Raw genomic sequence first — 22,196 nt, forward strand, 5'->3', positions numbered from 1 at the left:
TTTTTTTTTTTTTTTTTTAGGAGCATTAGCAACTAAGGCCATATTGCTCCGGGATATGCGGTGGTCATTCCCTGACCTTTCCGCATCCTCCGTATTTGGTGGTGATGGGCTCGAACCCCGGTCTAATCAAGAAGCGTGTGTTACGCACTGCTGCTCCTTCCCACCTGGCTACGGAGGCGCCGCCATATGAGATATATCTGATGTAGAATATGGGGGGCAACTACAGTAACCATTTCATTGTATTTTAATTTTATTGTGATATGATTATCACGTTTGCTACCACCTAAATGTGAGAAGTCACACAGTGAGTCTTAATTTCTGCTGGGGATGTTGGAACGTTGAATTTTTCAACATTCCAAAAATTCTTACATAATGTTTGAAAATTAAGTTTGGAATTCATTGCTAAAAGCAAACACTTACTTTTGTGCTGAACTATAAATCCGAAAAAATCTTAAAATTTTATAAGTTTATTCATGTATATAAATTAACATCAACACAAGGAAAAGTCAAATAAAACTGTGTGCCAAGTCTATAAAAAAAATGTAAAGCATTCAATTAGTGTGTTGTCAGTTGAATGCTGAAGAACGACCACTCGTATGCATGATGGCATAGTGCTTGGGTGAATTTTGAATGCAGATATGCATTGAGGCAGCGAACATGTTATTGCTAACTTAAAGCCTCATTACTTGATTCCAAAGATTTTTAAAATTGATTGAGCAAATCTCAGCCAGCTTATTTGCCTTCTAAAATAAATTCAAATCAAATAAATAAATAAATACACAGTGTTTCACTGAGCTATGCTCTGTTCAGTACAACTGACTGAAGAAAGAGGAATCAAGTTATTGTCAAGTGTCGATGATGAATTGTAATATGATTATCATGTCTGCTACCACCTAAATGTGAGAAGTTACACAGTGGGTCTTAATTTCTTAAAACAGTATTCACTTGAATACTGTTTACATTAAGAACTTACGCTTTCAAATATAAAAAAAAGTAGGCTTAAATTCTATATCTTTAATAGCAGCCATGATTAAGAAACAGCTGTTCTTGTGCTCAAACCATTCACCATTGTTTACAAAAATAATGCCCAATTGAAAAGAATCAAGTTTATTGTATCAGAAATTTTAATTTGAATGGAGCAAACTTCAACATATGCTAACAATGAAATTTTTTGAATAATTTAAAAACATTTTTACAACTATTAATTTGCTTGAGAGGAGGGACAGCAATATGCAGGAAATAATATATACTAAATAGTAAACAAGTAAAATTTGGAATTAGGTTTAATGGTGAAGCAAGGTAGAATGTTACTGCATGCATGGTGCAACAATCTCTATTCAAGCAATAATGTTACAATTATTTGGTATCCATTAAAATCCAAATTTCACTTGTTTAGTGTATAGTAGATATTACTGCCTGCATAATGATTATTACAGAAACAGTGAACCTGTATACTGCTGTCTTTTCTTTCAATCTTGATGGTTGACCCTTGAAAAAAATTCATTAAGACTGGGCACTATCTATATATTCAATATGAAAGCTGTTTTCTTTACTCTGTCAGTGTGAACAATAGGCTTAACCGATCAGGCTGGAAGTGTTCTCAAATTTAAGATATTTCTTCCCAGGTGTGCACGAAGTTGTTAAAATTTAAAAATTCCGAATAGTTTTATTTTATGGAACATGTCATTTTTGTACTACAAAAGAGAATAGTTCAAAATTCACTTCATAGATGGAGCCACAAGAAGATGTTAACTCTTAAAAAGTTGTTTAAGTTGATAAGGCATTTTTTTCTGATTAACAATTTGCACATTCACAACTGTGTCCTTTGTTCTGAAAAAAAAAATATTAATAAATAAACAAAATAAATAATACAAAAATAATAATAAAACTCTGCTATCAGTTGCAAAATTCTCTACTAGCGCTGTCTACCTTAAAAGAAACAACTAATGGTTAGGATTCCACACAGCTCACTATATGTTCCCACTTTGCACATGCGAGCTCATACACTCATTAAGATTAATACGTTCAGAACTCATAATTTTATCGTTATCAACTTCGAGTTTATTTGTGTTTTTGTTTTGAGGTTATTTAAGGTAAGTAAATTTAAGAATTTAGAAGTATGTCAAAGCCAAAATGCTTCTCTGACTGATTGTGTTGAATGTACCTTGCGGCAAAGGAGAAATGCCTTTTCATATTTCTACAAATGTATTCAGGATCGGTCTTTCAAAATGATCCTGAATACATTTACACATATATATTGATACTACATGGCACTATATTTCTTTAGGACAGATAGAGAAAAACTCTGCTGCTACCAATTGCAAAATTTTCGCAATAGGTATAGCTAGCTGTAGCCATTGTGTACAATAGGCCTAAGTGATTTGGTCAGAAATTAAAGATAATTCTTCCTAGGTGTGCACAAACATGGGAAAATATAAAAATTCCGAATACAGTCAGTCCTCGTATAGCACGATAGTTGCGTTCCTAGAAACCCTCGTGCAATGCAAAATCGTGCAATATAAACAACAGGCCCTATGGGAAAAATGGGGTTAGGTGCCGACCACCCAATATTGAACACACATTTGTAACCAAAACATTACCAAACACAATAAATAATCGTAATAAAATACTTACGCATTTTATTACGACTATTACGTAATAAAATATTGCTAATGCTTTTACTTCTATTGTAAGCAAACTTGTTTTTTGTTTGATTTTCTATCCAAACAGATGACAGGGGTTCCATCTCTTCCAATTCTTTGTGTCTTAATCTAATGGATTTTAATTACACTTTGAGTTGTTCCTGCTATGAAAGTTGTTTTTATTTTCTCTGCGTTCTTTCTAATTCTCGGCGTTGCCTCATTTAGGTCTGTAGCACGTGCAATATCACATGGTCTTTCATTTCGCTCAAAGCGTTTCACAATTTCATATTTTTTCTCTATCGACAGAGGCGGACTGGCCATAAGCCTTACCGGGGAAACCCCGGTGGGCCGGAGGCCGGTGTGATTTTGGCCATAAACCATAGTATGAGGCCACTATAAATTTTCCCGGGTAAGAATTTTTGACCCAGTCCACCTCTGTTTATCGATATTGTTTTTCTTTTTCTCTCTGAATCTGCAGTATCTTCACCAGGAAGCTTCCTTTTCACACCTTTTAAGTATTTTATTCACTTTTAGGGAACAAAGCACACCTACAAAACGAGGAGGCACGCTTGATACACATAAACAAAGCTGCGCGTGTGTAGCAACTGAATAAACAACACCGTAAAGGCTGAGATATACTATTAACACCTCACATTTTACTAAAGCACATTTCTAGGGGTTACTACCATAAAACAATAAAAACAATTTCCAGTTGCGTTTCTGCTAGTGGAATCTGTTATAAACTGGTAGTAAACTTGATCTAATTGCATTTGTGATTATACCGATAGCTGGAATTGTGTTAGTTTTTACGTTATTATGGTGAAATGTGTTTCCCCTTCACTGATATAAAAAACATAAATACATTTTCAGAATCTTCTCTTCATTCCTATCGTGTTGCGTTCGGTTGGGATGATTCCCCGTTCGACTGCCATTTCTTGTAAACACAAAGGCGAATCGTGCATAAGCGAATTCGGTTCGTGTTATATAAGATATCGTTCCCCTATTTATAAGTCGTGTATGATTGAATTCGTGTAGTGTAAACACGTGTTATACCAGGACTGACTGTAGTTTCATTTTACAGAATGGGCCAATTTTCTCTACTAGCGTTGCCTACCTTAAAAGAAAGAATAGTTTTATTTTACAGAAATAAGAAAGGATTCGACGTGTACTGGCTTGCCTGCTCTGCTCAGGGACCAAACGCACTACATTTCTTTAGGACAGCTACAGAAAAACTCTGCTACCAATTGTGAAATTTTTGCAAGGGGTACTGCTAGTGTAGTAATATGCTATGTAAATATGTAACTCAACTTTAATCATGGCTGTAGATATAATTAATTCTGCACTTTGTAGATTCGTTTGGGTATATCATTTTCATTCAGATAGTCTCTTCCAATCTCAATATACAAGGTGTGGCAATAAAGTTCCCAGACTGCTGCAGGTGCAGTCACATTCAAGAGTTTGAAAATAAATGGAAGTGGCATGTTGTAATTCAAACTTCCTCCAACAGATGGTGAAACAGAAATTGCCCTACTAGGCAAATTTCTGGGCAACCATCTGTTGCAAGTAGCAACCAGTTTCGTTAGTAGTTTTAACTTTCTGTGTTAAAATTTTGCAATGAATGAATATCAAATTTTGCTTTAAACTCGGAAAATCAGCAACAGGAACATATGCAATATTAGAAAAGTATTTATGGTGATTAAATGGTTGTACAAATGTGTTTGAATGGTAAAATTGGCTGAAAGATGAACATGAGGATGTTCAAAATGATCCAAGATGTAGGTGTTCAACAACCACTTGAAATGAGGACAGAGTTGCGAAAGTTTGGGAAATTATGGCAAGATATCGTCATTTGATTCTCAGAACAATGGCTGATGAGTTGGATATAAATAAGATGATTCATCAAATTTGGCATGAAGATTTGGGTAAAAGGAAATTCTGAGCAAAATTTGTGCCACACAACCTCGCAGAAACAATGATGAGTGTCATCATGCAAAGACTTCATCCAGACAATCCTAATTTCCTCGACTGTATTATCACTGGAGATGAGTTGGGTGTTTCCAAATGGTGGGATTCACATGGAATCTGGATCTGAAGGGGAGAGAGTCAATGGTGCATTCTGTACAGGTGCTTCGAAGACTATCAAATGCATTTCTTGGGTGTGGCTGTAATTTTAAGAGAAAGGCAGCTGATTCTTGTTGTACAACAATGCCCCTGCCCATTCCACACTTGTTGCAAAGACATTTCTGAAAAAAACATGCCATTGTATAGCTCCACCATCCACACTACTCCCAATCTAGCACCAGTGGACTTCCCTCTCTTTCCCAAGGCGAAAACTGCCCTCAAGTGAAAGAGATTTTGGGATGTTAAGGACATAAAGTAAAATATAACCACTAAACTGAACAATATTTTTTGACGCCTTCACTGACTCTTTCCAGAAACTTTTACAACAGTGTAATAAAACATTCAAATTGGGTAGTGATCACTGTGAATAAAAATAAAACTATTTTTGAACCCTTCAACTCTGTGTTCTTTTTATTGCGCCAGTCCGGGGAACTTTATTGCCACACCTCACATATTCAACATTTTCATTATGGTAATAGAGTTTAATTCAATTGGCAGTGGCCATAGTCAGTCCATATCATATGGATAGGATATGATATGTTACATATTATATCATATGTAACAACATATAGTAATATATTTACACCTATTAAATACCACAATTATATATACATATAAGCTGAATTCAAATAGAATATTTGCCAGTAGCATGGCAAACCAGTAGAGTGAAAAGGAACTTAACCAAATAAAATAACATAACAATAACAGAAAAAAATATATAGGGGAGATAAATATATATGGGGAATAAATTAATTTCTGTCTTTTTAATTAACTGGATTATATATATATATTCATGATGAAGAAATGATCACATGCCAAAACAAGTGCAGTTACATATACCTCAGATATTGTACGATAGAAGAAACAATATGAATTACAGGTATACTAGAATGGGAATAATTTGGTATTGTGGGGGGGGGGAACACTTGTTGATGCATGATTATTTGATTGAGCAATTTCATGTACCACGGTAATTACCAAATTATCTAAAGTTGTCATCTCAAAGGCATATAATGGTGAAAACTAGCAAACAAAGAATGTGCAGATGTGCTAGTAGGAGGAACTCCAACAGGCACTGAATGATTAGTCAGGACTGTATGCAGGAACTTGCAATGTGCCACATTCGAATTCTTTCAAGAATACAAAAATTTTGGATATGGGAATGTAGCAACATTTCCATATCCAACAAAGCCATGAAGAGGAATTATACTTCAGTAATATAGCCTATCAATCTCATCACACTGAAAACCAGATGACAAAGACCAAAATGCATAGGCCAAAATAAGAATCAAATGGTTTTAATGGTTCTGATTTATATTATTGCAAAGAAATATTTTGATTCTGTGGACTTGAAATTCCTGGTTTTGGGAAACTCAATACATGCTGTATATGACAGGGAATTTGGCATCATAGAGAAGAGAAAAATAATAATGTCAGACCATGGTTCTGGAAGAAGTAGCAGAAATGGTTCGAAGTGCTAAAGTTTTCAAGCCAAATAATGTAATAATGATGAAGGATGAGGACTTTTTCGACTTTGCCGCTGAATGTGATAAATTTTTAAACACAGCTCCTCTTAAAATCAGCACCCTCAGCTGGATTAGACTCTCAAGAGCCTATTTCCCTATAATTAAAACAAGACAATCATATAACAACATGGAAATGTGGAAGGAGCATGAACTGTTCAAAAAAGGACAGTCGTTCAAGGTCATCACCAACTTGCAGAGTTTACAACCCCTTGGAAGATGAGGCCAAAAAAAAGGACTTATTATCTATGTTGGATTTCCTAGAAGAAAAGTATCATGCATTTTACAGGAAAATCTGTGCCTAATGTAAAACTTAAGTGAATTATAGTTTCACATAGAACTGATTTCCATATTGGATTTCCTAGAATGAAGAAATTTACAGACAAAATTGCCTAATTTTTTAAACTGAATTTGTAACACATAAACTGAGTGTATAGTTTCAATTTGCAAGCATTTGTTGTAATAAAGTCAGTAACAAAGTGATCACAAATCATTTTTGCTTCCCCTGAAAAGTTTCATTTTTGGCACTTACTACCCTTCCCATGTCAATGCCTCAATTCATAATTGCATCTGGTAGGTTTGCACACTAAAACTTACAGAACTGACGCTGCAAAACAACTACTGTTTCATCCATTTCTTTATCTTTCATAAACCAAGGAGTACTGGAAACTTGTCCACAAAGAAGTTCAAATCTGAAAGTGATGCACTTCCAACTGATGAAATTTGTGCTACCTCACCATTTATAAGAACCATACTTTTCAATGGGAACCTGTACACCATGAAATCACAAGCAGCCATAAAGTACCTCTTCACTAAGCAAAATAACAGAACCTTCTTTTGTTTTATATTTTACACGACACTGGTAAGAGAAATGACGAAGTAGTATTAGTGGCATGTGATGCAATAAAGCAAGTGTATGAGCCTATGCAGCATCAGCCAAAAAAAAAAAAAAACTCACCATTCCCTCCTGTCCAGTTCCTCCATAAATTTATTTAACCTATCAACTTCCACAACAACAGATGGAAGTTTGTTCCAGCAATTAACCATCCGCTGGCTAAAGGCAAATTTCTGCACATCTATTCTACATCTGTCTTTTCTTAATTTGGATTTATGCCCCCTTATGTTCGTAATCTGAACAAGTGGAAGGATCCCATCAGAATTCAGCGTGCTCAACCCATTCAAGGCCTTATACACATCAATCAGATCACCGTGCAGGTGCCTAGTCTCCAGCCACAGCAATTTTCAGAACTTAAGCCTCTCTTGGTAAGAGGATCCCTTCATTCCCCTCACCAATCTTGTTGCCCTTCTCTCTACACACTGAAGAAAATCTACATCCTTCCTAAAATGAGGCCTCCAGACCTGTACGCAGTACTCAAGGCGTAGCCTGACCATTGCCTTATACAGAGGGACAATCGCCTCCTTTTCCCTGCTAGCAAAATTACTATATATCATTGACAAAACCCAATGACCTGCCTTGGCAGCTTTGTCTGCATTGCTCAGAAAACTTCATATCTGACTGCACAATTACTCCGAGATCTTTTTCATTTTCTACCATCTTAAGTAGTACCACACAGTTGGAACGTTTCTCTGGGGTTACTTCTATCCATATGCAGTATTTGCATTTGTCAAGGTTAAACTTCAGTTGCCACTTCTTAGCCCATCTGCCCAAATTTTCTATATCCTGTTGCAGTAGCACACTGCCATTACTGTCATTAACAACCCTGCCAACCTTTGTATCATCTGCAAGCTTCGACACTAAGCCTGATATACCTTCATCAATATCATTGATAAATATACAAAACAACAATGGACCCAACACCGAACCCTGTGGGACTCCACTAATAACATTTAGTCAACGAAGAGCAGCACCCATTGATTACTACCCTCTGTCTTCTCCCACTCAACCATCCTTTTATCCAGTGTAGCAGCAATTTACCCTTACTACCAGTGTAGCAGCAAACTTACCCTTAATACCATTCGGCTCCAATTTGTACAATAGTCTTCCATGTGCAACAGTGTCAAAAGCTTTCCTGAAATCCAAATATATGATATCAAAATTATTTTTTGCATCCAGTTCCTTTGTAACCACATCATAATATCCTATCAAATTTGTCAGACAAGACTCACTCTCCCTTAACAAACCCATGCTGTATCTGAATTATTGCTGTAGTCTTGTCTAGATGATTCTGCAATGCATCTTTAACCAATGACTCCATTATTTTACCAGGAACAGAAATTAAACTAACTGGTCTGTAATTACTCGTGTCACCCTTAGATCCCCCTTTGTGAATTGGGGATACATTTGTACATCTCCAGTCCAAGGATACTTCCCCGGAGTCCAAGGATGCTCTCATAATTATGGCTAAGGGTTTGCTTACTTCCTTTGCCGCCTCCTTTAGGCACATGGGGTGGATAGATCCCATCCACCCCAGGTGCCTTTTTTATGTTTAACTTCCAACAATTTCTCCTCCACTTTGCTCTCAGTTATTACAAAATCATTAAGCACCCTGCTACAATTTGATAACCTTCTGCCATTTTCAAACCTTAATAACTCCTCATAAGTAAATGTAGATGCAAAATACTTATTCAGTTTGTTTGCTATCTGAGCAGAATCATCAACAATCGAACCATCGATACCAAGTGGACCAATCAGATTCATCACCTTCCTTTTAGAGTTTATATATGTAAAGAAATCCTTGCTGCTTTTCTTAGCATCCTTTGCCAAAGAGTGTCAAAGTCACACTCATCCTTCTGGTTTAGTCTGCAATTGCAATTAATTTCCAAAATGGAAGTGAAAGGTATGAAAACTGTTGGTAAAATAAATTCGCACATAAAATTTTTCAACAAATCTCGGAGTAATGACCTCAGTACATGGATGAGAGGTATACTGAATTGAAGAGCTATGTTTGGACTGTTCAGGATTGCTTTTACCAGAAGGATTGTTCAAGACTGTTCAGGATTGCTTTTACCAAATTGAAAAGTGCAACAAACGCTCACAAGTGAGTGGTCAAGGACCACTCGCTTGTTGCACTTTTCAATTTGGTAACTCTGAAAAGTGTTCATATGGTTTTTCTGACCACTTCTAACCTCTTCTTTAAACAGACTTGTTTAAGGTTGCCACTTTTCTATTCTACAAGTCTAATTACACATTTAACCAAAGGCAGCCAACATATACACCCAATGCTTCAAAATCTATTTCATTCCAGTGGCATGCATCAGCTGAAATTGCTTAAATCTATCTTTACTTTTACCATTTCTAGAGAGCAGTACACTTCCATCAAGTATTCATCCACTTTCACAAGAAGACATGCATCTCATTTCAGCACACAGATTAATAGGATGACAAGAACAGCCCATTATCACCAAGTGCTCAATCTCCTCTTTTAATACCCTTGCTCTGACAATTTTTAATGTACCATAACAGGTGCATTATCAGTATTAAGTGCCAAGCAGTTATTGAAGGAATCCATGCTTTCAGGATGTTCAGAAGATTTCTAATGTTGTATCACGTAGAGTCACCTTCCAAATACTGGTACTGAGAGCAGCTTCTTTCAACTTGACATTTTTTTTTTTTTTTTTATTACAAAAGGTCAATACAATGAAATGTGAATAGATATCAATATATATTACAAATATAGCTTGAAATCACTTGATTACTGCTATCTGTAGCAATCAATTTTTCAGAGTCATCACTAACTCTTCTTTGCTAATTAGTATTAGTATTAGTAACGGCCGCATGGCGCAAGAAAGCCTATGGCTTATGCAGCACCAGCCAAAAAAAAAAAAAAAAAATCCGAACAAAACAATGATAAAAAAAAAAAATAATAAAAAATAAAAATAAATAACTAAATAATAATAATTAATAAAAAGAAAAAAAAAAGGAAATTAAACCTATCATCCTATGCGCTTCCCTTACCCGAAAGTACTATCCAGATGACCTTTGAATTTTCCCAAACTGTCGGCCTCTACCACCCATGAAGGCAACTTATTCCAGTAATTTATAACTCGCCGGCTAAAATACAACTTCCTGCAGTCCAATCTAAACATTTCCCCCCATAATTTGAATTTATGTCCCCTAGTTCTAGCATCATTTATAATCTTGAAAATGTTGTCCTCATTCATTTTACTGATGCCTCTCAGAGCCTTAAACACCTCAATCAAATCTCCTCTAAGGTGTCTAGTTTCCAAACACTGCAACCCACATATTCGAAGTCTTTCTTCATAAGGACGCCCTTTTGCCGATCTCACCAGGCGAGTTACCCTTCTTTGCACCCTTTCAAGAAGCTTGATGTCTTTCTTTAGGTGCGGTCTCCATACTTGAACACAGTATTCCAAGTGTGGTCTAACATAAGAGTTATATAATGGGATTATCACGTCCCTATCTCTACTTGCAAAAGTTCGATAGATCATCGATAGGACACCATGGGCCTTCCTTGCAACCTGTTTACAATGCTCAGAGAATTTCATGTCTGACCGTATCGTAACACCCAAGTCCCTTTCCTCTAGTACTGGGTTCAGTTGAACTCCACCAAGTGAATAAGTTTTTTTTGGGATTACTGTTTCCCAGGTGTAATACCTTACACTTTGTTGGATTAAAGCACAGCTGCCATTTTTCTGACCATTCCTGAAGTCTTTCTAGGTCTCTCTGAAGAAGCTCAGCTTGACAGTGAGCATTAACTACTCTACCAATTTTAACATCATCTGCAAATTTAGACATCACGCCCTTCATCAATGTCGTTTATGAAAATTAAAAACAACAGTGGTCCTAATACTGATCCTTGGGGAACCCCACTTCTTACATCAACCCAATCTGAGGAATAGCCATTTATCACAACCCTCTGCCTCCTGCCCTGAAGCCATCCTTCTATCCATCTAAGGATTTACCAGTGATTCCAACCTGTTCCAGCTTATAAAGCAACTGCTCATGTGGGACTGAATCAAAAGCTTTGCTGAAATCTATATAAACAATGTCGAAATTATTCCCTAAATCCAGCTCGTGAGAGACCCTTTCGAAATAGCGAACCAGATTTGTTAAACGTGATTTTCCCTTTACAAAACCATGCTGAGTATCCTTGAGAATTTCAATTCGATCCAAATGATCCTGAATTCCACCCTTGATCATTGCCTCCATGATTTTCCCTACTACTGAAGTCAGACTGACAGGTTGATAATTTCCAACTTCACTTTTAGAGCCACCCTTATGTATGGGAGATACATTTGCACTTTTCCAATCCAAGAGAATCTCCCCAGAGTCTAGTGATGCTTGCATAATTAGCCTCAATGGTTTAATCTATGCAATTTCACTAAAAATGGGTTGTTTTGTTCTTCCAAAAGGATATTTTTTTGTTATTTCACTATCAGAAAACACATTTTTGAACAACATATCTGCAGAGGAAGATTATGTTCTATGACAAAAGATGCAGATAAATGTTTGGCATGAATAACATCATCGTTACCATGAAATTAAAAATCCATTTATGCATTTATTCTTCTATGCACTGCAAGTTGTTGTTGTTGTTATGCTTATTTGTTTACAAATGTCTGATTACATTATGTTTCCTGCTCCTTGAAATTTAAAAGTCACATCGCAATACAGGACATACAGTGAGGGTGTAATCTTTTTCAGATTTTATAATCCATGGAAAATCCTGCATATATGTCATCTGTACTTTTACATTATAGTTCTCCAGCATCTTACTGAAAAAAATTGTTTCAAACTTCACACTACAGAAGTACTGTGAAATGACTGCACAGAAAACAATGCTATTATCATGTGTTGCTATTTTGCAATTTAGGCTACCACAGCACACCCTACGGCCAATTCATTAAAGAAAATAAGCAGAAATTTACAAATAAAATAAAATAATAATTCAATTTTATTGTAGCTTTATTATTTGGGATACTTTTGGAGAATTAAAAGGCCAGCTGGCTCATACCTACACAAAGAGAAAGTCAAATAGGTATTTTACTTTATTAATATTTTTGCCTGGCACAGAAAAAGTGTACTGTTTCACGGCACCATATGGCTAATACTATAGTAGTGACCATCAAAGGCCTATATATGGCTGAGTTACTGGAATGTCAAGTTTCCTTTCTGTCTTGTTTACATAAACTTGATTATTTTTGCATAAAAACTTTGTGAAGTGTTTTTAATCTGTTATCAGAACAGAGTTATTTTGCAAACATGACTTTCTCTCAAGAAATTTAGATATCTTTAAAGATATAGCATTGCTTCAGTTATATTGTATGAAACAGATACAGAATTTTAAAATATTTTTAATCCTGTTGTTCTAAATGAAGAGAATTTTCTTAACTTTGGTTTCTAAGGAAATTTGTCAAGGAACTAGTTATTGTATTTATGCAATTGCTGGAAATCAGATTAGAGGTTATTTAACTAAGTGGAAAAAAATGTGCCTGAAAGCAATTATTAGTAAATAAAAAGATACAATTGTGAAGTTCTTTTAGCTATTAACCCTTGTTCTACATTAGAAGAATAATTTTATTTTACACTTAAATGAAATGTACTTAAGGTATTGTAACCAAGAAATCATCATAATCACAGCACAATCATCTACAAGTGTGTTCAATTCGCTATGATGTCACTAAATTCATGCTTGGGATAACAGTTAACTCTATAGTACTCAACTCCTTTGACACTACATGGCTACCATGGAGCTTAGACTGAAGATATAGACTCAAGGTGTAGAATATACTTCAGATTGTCAATAAGGTGTGCTAGTTTCTATAATTTTGGTATAAACTTGTGTTATTTTCATCAGCTTTAACTGCTTATGTGATGCTAGCCACATTAAAGCACAAGGTCAGTGAATGTTACTTATACAAAAAAGTGCATTTAAACAATCATTAACATGAAATAATTTTAAAGAATTTTATGGAATGTTTTAAGATTTCTGATGTGTGATGTGGTATCTGGGCAACAACAATTCCAATCGTCAAATTATACAGACCTTTCTTTATATCTACAACACATACAATATGATATTTATTTGCAAATTACAATAATATATAGGATCACAGACGTACATGTGAACTTTTTATCCCACTGTAATTTACAAAACCACTGACATCTTATTTCCCATCAAGTTTTTATTATCTACCCCTGAAAAGAACTACCATAGGTAGATTGGCAGGTAATGTTATGGACAATTCTGAGATAACATTATGATATTAATTCCCAGATTGCTTTTTGTTCCTGTATAAACTTGTTCTACAGTTTATAAAATTATTCACTAAAACAAACAGCCTATTCACTAAAACAAAAAAGTGTAGATAAATCTGGTATAACACATGGCTGCAAAATGCAATATAACAACACACACACACACACACCTTTCATCACAAAGACAGTAAAATATATCTGTACAAGTTGCCTACAACTTTGTTGTACTACGTTTTCTGCAAACTCAAATGGGATAAACTTGACAGCAAATCTTTAACATCTGAATCTACCTAAATAATAATAATAATAAAAAAATATATATCCATCTAAATTGTACAGGAAATTACAAAAATTTCAACATGATTTAAAATTTTCAGCATAAAGCATCATCAGGTAAGAATTTCTTCAATATCACCTTTCGTAAGTTAACAGAAGCAGATCCCCGGAATTCAGATCCAGAAATTGGTGAAAATGAATCAAGTAATACATATAAATTGATGTACAAATATTACTGCATAAAAACAGAAAGAATGGTTAAAAGACAATGAAAACTCAGAAAAAGAACTTTCAAGATTATTTTTGATTTTTATGAGAAAAACATATGTTGAACTATCAAGCCAAAATAAGAACAAATTAATATTAAAAGCACTTGTGAACATAAAACACGAAAATTTTCCCTCTTTGAAAAAAATTATATATTTTATATAATGTTAAATTTCTCACATTATAGTACTTTTATAAATATGAATATGTATGGACATAAACGTACCTTTTTGTCATATTTACAAGACCCCACCCCAACTTAGCAGATTATTCATGGTTTTGATTAACTGAACAAATTTATTGCCCATCTACAATGGACAATCAGGAGTCTATGTTGTGCAAGAAGGATAGGTGGAATAGGACAAAGGTGTCTGCCAGGGGCAAAACTGGATGACACTGTAGAGCAGATATCTTTTAAGGCACAAAAGGTGATATTGTTGCACATGTTGGCACTAATGATATTAAGAGTAGGAGATCTGAGGACTTACTTAACAAGTACAGGGCAATGTTGGCAAAAAGTCAAGTGTTAGGATTTGAAAGTGTCTGCAATTCTGCCTAGACATGATAGGAGGGAGTATATGTTGAGACATGCCAATCAATTAAGCCTTGGAGAGAATGATGTACAAGGCTCATTGGGTAAAATTTTTCTCAGTGTGTTCTGTGTTTGTTAACAGGAATGGGATAAACTTGAATAGAAGGGGGTGCAAGAATATTTGCTGATGCTATCGAGGCTGTGACAGGCAAGTCGGAAAACTGCTACCTTTAGGGGGGGATACACAGACTAATAGCTTAACTAGAGCCACAGGCAATGGCGAAAGCGATTCTTGCACTACTACTACTGGTACATGCAGCAGCCTGGAAAGCCAGGTGTCTGGGACTTCAGGCCCACTGTGGATCATCATGGAACAAATAAATACATAGGCTTTGTTAGGGAAACTAAGATTAAGAATGTATGCACATATACAAATATACTTGCATGTACACTAATGCTAGGAGTATTGTAAATAAATTTGACAAATTTGAAGTACTGATTAAGTTGTCAAATGCAGACATTGCAGAATAGTGGAGACATGGCATCACTCAGACATAAGTGATGCTGAATTTGAATATGGGGAGTAAAATGTATACAGGAAGGACAGACAGGATAGGAAAAGTGGAGGGGTTATGCTCCTAGTTAAGAAGAATATTAAATCTAAGGCAGTGCATCCAGTTGACTTGGGTATGAGTGCAACGTTGAGTCAGTTTGGAGACATAAGCACTGGGAAAACAAAATTGAGAGTAGGAGTGTGTTATAGGCCTAATGACCGTAATGAATACACCAAATGGCTATACAAGGAAATACAGTGGGCCAGCAAATCAAAATGTCTCATAATAGGAGATTTTAACTTTCCAGATGTTGACTGGAATTTATGGGTTGGTCACTCACACACTAGCAAGACTTTTGCGATTTCTTGGATGATTGTTTCCTACAGGATTATGTTAGAGCAGCAACAAGAGGAAGCAATACTCTTGATTTGGTTATCACTTGCATGGATATCATAATCATCAATTATGATTTATTATGATATATTATGATCAATTATGATTATAATCAAAGATCTGAGATGTGGTTCTTAAATAGAGACCAAAGCTGTGCAACTTCCTACAAAGGGCAGATTCACTCCTGTTTGCAGAGATTGTTGAAATAACATGTCACCTTTGGGAAACGATGATTCCTTATTATTTAAATCTAATGGATCATTTCTTGACTGTTCATTGTTGTTTTATCTTTTCAGTTTCAGTTGACTTTGGAAGGTTCAAACAGATTAGAGTGGAATGCAACAGTGAGTGATATAACACTTTTATATCTATGCTTACTCTCCAAACAGCAAGTCAGACCTAGATTTTGTGTGAAAGGTGTGACATAGGTAGATAACTTTAGAGCAATAAAATCAATAAACTTCACACAATAAACAGACAAAATATATAATTTACTAGTTCCTATGCAAAATACAATTACTAGAAAAAAAATTTACATAAGGCAATAATCTTGTCCTAAATTTGATGACATTTTGAATCATCTTTGGATTCCTATAAAGTCTAAAGAAAGTAGAAAGAGAAGAAAGGAGGAAAAATATAAATATTAAAAACTCAGTGCACTATAACACTTCGGTTTATAATTAAGGTGTTAGGTTACATTAGATTTTTAAAAATTTATATTATTTCTACTTTCTTCTCTTCCTTTAGACCTGCTAGCAGAGCTCAAACACTATATGAAATGTCAAATATAGGGCAAGATTATCTAGAACCTATTTTGTAGTAATTGCGCTTTGCACTTAGGAATCAATAACTTATAATTTTATCTGTTTATACCATGGGGTTAAGTGTTTTTACTGTTCTTTTATTTGAGTTATCAATTGTACCTCTTCTCTTGTCTGATGATGCTGAAGTCTGTTGGAAAATACATTTAGTATGTCCACTTCTGTTGACTTGCCAGATCGTTGCAGATATACTTGCATCATTTCTATGACCTAAATAGAAAACATACACTAATATATATTTTTTTCATTTGTGTGTGTACATTAATTTTCAAATACATAATAGCAGTAGCTTAGATGCTAAAATTTAAATAATAATAATAAGATTCTTTATTAATAAATTGTACAGTAGTGATTCCTTACACCGAAAGCCAGCAGAATCTTACAATACATTGTCTATACAGAGAAAAAATATAGAGACACAGATTTAAGCTACTTTGAGAAGTTACATTAAAAAAAAAAAAACACAAAAGAAAAAGATAAGTTGAGCAAAAACATAAAATGACATTGGCAAACTAGGACCGACACTTACACAATTGTCCTTTACAAACAGAAAGATGGGCCAAGATGTCATCGCGATATGCCTTGCCCACAGACCACAAGTCAATGTCGATGTTGAGTGTCCAGAGTCATATTTAGGAAATGCCTCTTGAAATTTTGTAATCTCTGGAGCCTTGAGCACAAGGAGGGGGTACGGCAGAGGTGTCTTCATGGCAAACAAGAACCAACCATGTCCGAGATGCTGATGTGATCATGCTTGGATGAGCACAGATGAAGGAATGCCTTTATTTTTAGCACATGGGCACTGTGGGCGTGTATTGCAAGTTGGAGCATAGTGCAGATTTCGACATCGTGTAAATCTGGTGAGACCACAAGTTGGCCTACTTCAGCACCCAGAATTCAAGGCTCCACAGTTTCCTGAGTTTGGTGCGGCGGACCAAACATCCACGACATAGGAGAGCACACTACTGAAGTAAGCCACAAGGTATTTCCTGATTATCTGTTTATTGTGAGTTTTGCACAGATCTATTTTCATTGCCCAGAAGGGCTCTACAGCCTTTGGAATACTAAGCTTGGATTTGTTGTTTGTGAGTTTCACTTCAAGGATTACTCCTAAGAATTTGATGTTGTCTGTGAGTCAGAACATTTCCTGCCAATTCCGAAAGTAGAAAAGATGCAGTATCAGCAGAAGTTTTCCGATTTGAGTAAAGATGAGATAGCTTGACTTCTCTGGATTAATTGACAAGCCAAAAAATTTGGCATACTGACAGAATGTATTCAGGTAGCTGTTTACAGTTTCAGAGCAGGTTTGTCTTTCTTGTGAATCACCAACAAGGCATGGCAAGTAGCACACGATATCATCTGCATATGATAGCAATGCTGGAACTTGATCCATAAGTGGAATAAATACTGCTGAAAACAGTAAGGCTGAGAGAACTGCCTTGTGAGATCCCTACCTCCACACTTTTACAGACTGTAATGTCATTACCTGTGAAGTGAAGCATTCTCCTAGATAACAGATTATTGAGGATCTCGAGTATATTTCCGGATATCCCGTAGAATCTTTCAGGTAAGGCAAGAAGATGATTTGGACCGAGTCGAAAGCAGATTTCATGTCCAGAAAAATGGTGTGAAGATCTTTGTTGTCATTCCACACGTGAAGTATTTTCTGTCGTAAGGACTGTAGGCAGGTTACGGTAGCTTTATTAGGCATGGTATAATGGGTATGTTCAGGCCTACGTGCAAAGATTGCAAGTGCTACATCGTTATAGATGCACTTAGAGACATTTCAAGAAGGGAGAGGCAATTGATACTGGATTGCAGTCAGCCGGTGTTTTAGAATTAGGCTTCTTTGGAACCCATGACTGTATGACAACAAGCTTGATGGCACCTGTGCATGTTTGAATACTTTGTTGTAGAGGTGGGTGATATCTCTGCTGATGAAATAAGAAGCAATTTTTTAGACTAAAAAGAGGTATTACGCAAATTCCTGTGGTGGACTTGTCAGGTAGTGAATTTGTTATTTTTATCAGCTGTTCTTCAGAAATTTCAATATTACTAGTATGCGGAGAAATGTCCCAAGGATATGCTTTGGACATAGTGATCTCTCTTAAAACGCGGCACATGCTCACACCATTCCTGGACATCTAAAGACAGGGGAGGTGCATGCAAGTATGACTTGTGGGCCACACGTTTTCCACTGGATAGTGTTTTGGACAGTGTAGACCTTGCAATGAATTTCATCCATCTCAAAAGCCAGTAGGCAGCCTCACTGATGTTGAGCTCTGCCAGTATGTTCTGGCTGGGTAAAGCTGGAAAACAGTAGTAACTTTTTCAATGTTGATGTATTTTAGATTGTATACTCTCCTGACAGCAATAGGATGGGTGGCAGTTCTTGGTTATGGTCAGGTTTTGCTTTACTGAACAGTTTGAGAAGATGTGCTGAAGGGTGGCCCTGCCATGTGAAGGAGGAACATGAATAAAACCAATGAAAATTTCTGACATGTTCAATGAAAGTGTATCTAAGAGCTTCTTTGAGGCTGGCAGTGGATGGTTAAAGTATCTTAGGATGACAAGCTTTTGACAATGATTGATCATGGATGGCAGTGCTGTCAGATTGAGGACACAATCCTCAGAATGAGGACACAATCCTCAGAAACCGGCAGAGGGAAATAAACAGCACACACAGAGATCGACAAACCAGCAAATCGGCAGATTTCCAGAACTTCTTCTGTCTTCTCCTGGGTAAGTGGATGACTTAATTAGGGGGGAGTGAGCTCCTTTGACAGACTGCTACATCGCCACCTCGTCTCCCAATTCTATTAGCAGCCAGCATGTGATAACCAAGGTTTGAGATGAAGGTAACAATTTCCATTTCATCTCTGAGCCACATTTCAATCAGAATTATGAAGTTGTACTCTGTGCAGGAAACTAAATCAAGTAGGCCATCTAGTTTGTTCTTGACACTCCTAATGTTTTGTAGGAAAAATCGGATATTTATCTCCACAGAGGGTTGTACCAGGATGAGATTACTCTCTGAACAGTATCTGCTTTTCATATACTGATCTGAAATCTTGTCTGGGGACAGATGCTGCATTCAACGGGCCCTGTTGCTGGATATTCTAATTGGAATATGACCAGTCTGACGTTCGCTCGTCATTACCATGCTAGACATCCACGAATTGCACCTACTCCCAGATATAATTTGGGAGACTCCGCCAGAGAAGACAGGTAGCTACGCTGATGCAATTATGCATTGTTGTGGAATGGGGCTCGGACTTGATGAGCATTTAGTCTTCCACAGTATGGCATAACTAACAGGCTTTCTGGGCCAGTATTCGGCATTGTTGGTAATTGGGTCCATCAATCTGAAACCTGAAGGAGGCATAAGACGGATACTTGGTATTGGAAGACTTACCAGGTATGCCTAGTTCCTTCAAGAGTGCCTCTGTTTGTTCAACTTTTGTCAGCAGATACAGCTTACTAATGAAAATATTCGAGTGAGTATTGCAGGTAGTCTGGCGATTTTGTATTCTGAGGCTAGTATGAACTACTCTTGTGCCAATCAAGGTGGTCTTGCTGTTTCTTGAATGCCTTTGGCATGGGGATGCTTGCATCGGTGCTGGTCCTCATTCGTGTCTGCAATCTCGGAGATTTTAGCATAACTCTACAGGCACTGTCTTTAGAGAGCGCAACTATTTCTGTTTCAGGTCATAGCGATGGCTCAGGTGAGGGAGATGGGTGTTCCTGTGAGACAGGACAGGGGAGTCTGTTGTTCAGGGACAAGAGAACTTGTAGTAGGATAAAGGACTTTCATTGGTAGTCTTCAAGCTGGCTCAAACATTCCTTTAGCGAGCTATTTTCTGAGTGTAGTTTTCTTAGAATGCCTTCAATGGTTTCCAGTTTCTCGGTGTTACAACTGCAAAAAGTGCAGCTGACTGAAGCTTGTGATTCTGTTTGCATACAGTTATCAGTAATCCCAGGCAAAAGTTTGCTGTTCATAGCCAGTTCACTGAGAGTGGACTCATTATGTGTGGTGACATTATTAACATCATTCAGAGTTCTAGAGGAAGAGCTGTAGGGGAGGGGAGGAAATGAGACAAGGGAGCAGCCGATATGTCACCTGTATCTGATAAGTCTATTTTTTTGTTTTCAGTAGTGAGCTCATCTCCATTTTGATTTCCTAAGTTGTGCAATCCATTTTAAATCTTTCATGCCACTACAAAAAACTGCAAAAACGAAGCTGGCAAAATCCTGCACATTTTATCAGGTAGCTGGAAGGTTTTTTGCAGCTCAAGCAGGGTTGCATATGTTTCGACAGCATTAGACGCAAAATGCACTAATCACTACAGGGAGAGATATGGCAAGGTTGCTGACAAAGTAAAAACAAAGAGTACTTACTGACCAAGAAATGTTCCTTCAGGCTATAAATTAATAATAAATAACTAAAAAAAGCACAATAATTTATATGAACAGAAAATTAAGGCCCACTTAATTTTTTTTTTTAAGTTCTGCCTTAACTGTATACACGAAACACAAACAAACTGTTTGTGTAATGAAGAATGCAAATTCAGTGGCAATATTGTTGAATTTTAGAGGTTTTAATGATAACCTTCTTTTCCAGATTAGCATTCTTCTAGGAGACCATTGGATAAATTCTTACAAGATGTTGGTTGTTGAATAGACTGGTGGTATCTTATACTGTTATAATTAACAATAACTGCACCTCTTTCAATTTTTATATTGTTAAATTATGGCAAAGAAGCTATTTTTCATGGTAGGATGTCTCATACAACTCTTCCTCCACATATGCCCATTTTGACACAGCTGTTTGAGTGCCTCAAAATTTGGAGGAGATCACTCTACAGAGCTTGTCCACAGTGGAAAACTCTTGAAAGGGTGAATCAGGTGCCGTGAGAGTTGATAAAAATAGGATAAGTATACAATAAGTATACAATATGCATCACACATAAAATTGGTGTAAACACACCATAGACAACACTTAAATAAAAAACTACGTTAGTAGTGTGAAAGGAATCCTTTTATCTGTATCTCACATTGTACTCTTCCTTCACGAGTTGCCACGTATTGCACTACCTCGAATAAGTAACGCTTCACTAAAAGAAAAGACTTGTTACTTATTCTCAGTGGGCACCACCACCCAGACGGCACCGTTTCAAAGCTTGTTTGTATATGTGTGGGATAATAACTCTACTATCCATTTCTCCCTATTAGACTTAGAAAAGCAAAAAGTAGAGGGAAAGTTATAGTAGGATTGGAAGAAGAAAAGAAATGGTATACAAGAATGAAAGGGACAGTAACTCCTTCAACTCACACCACTCAAAAACTCAAATTTTCGAATAGGCAATGCTTCCCCAGTAGAGAAGACTGTTCTTACCTATTCTAGGAAACTCTGTGAATATCCAGCTCCTCCTGGTGACCCTTTCAAGACTTCTTGGCCTTTTATCGGTGGGTGGGCAGGTACCCTGGTGTTCCAGACATAGCAATCCAGTTGTGAAGATAACCACAATATGAGAGATGCCAGGTGTACATGATAATATTTAAGTAAAATTAAATGCAACAAGGCATCATATCTTTAAGAGTATAATAATTTATATAATATTGGTGTAAACACACCATAAACAACTCAAATAAAAAACTACGTTAGTAGTGTGAAGGGCATCATTTTATCTGTGTTTCATATTGTGCTCTTCCTTCACAACAAGATGCCATGTATTGCATTACCTCGAATAAGTAACGCTTCACTAAAAGAGAATACTATTGCTACTTATTCTCAGTGGGCATCACCACCCAGACGGCACCATTTCAAGGCTTGTTGGCCTTTCAGCAGTGGGTGGGCAGGTAACCTGGTATTGCCTTATCATGTACA

At 36.4% G+C, this 22,196-nt stretch overlaps 1 protein-coding gene across 1 annotated transcript in view; it reads right to left on the reverse strand.

The window, feature by feature from the left end:
- Positions 1–13,637: 13,637 nt before the first annotated feature.
- Positions 13,638–22,196, reverse strand: part of LOC150078935 (ankyrin repeat domain-containing protein 54-like) — a 103,052-nt gene continuing 94,493 nt past the window's right edge. The window contains exons 8-9 of the mRNA XM_090383049.1: positions 16,412–16,519; positions 13,638–13,756 (exon numbers count right to left, since the gene is read on the reverse strand). Of these exons, the coding sequence (XP_090239175.1) occupies positions 13,694–13,756; positions 16,412–16,519 (171 nt within the window). The 3' untranslated portion in view covers positions 13,638–13,693. The remainder of the gene's footprint in view (positions 13,757–16,411; positions 16,520–22,196) is intronic.

This window comes from Mastigoproctus giganteus, chromosome 10 (genome assembly GCF_048544385.1).
Source record: "Mastigoproctus giganteus isolate SK-2022 chromosome 10, ASM4854438v1, whole genome shotgun sequence".
Lineage (NCBI taxonomy): Eukaryota > Metazoa > Arthropoda > Arachnida > Uropygi > Thelyphonidae > Mastigoproctus > Mastigoproctus giganteus.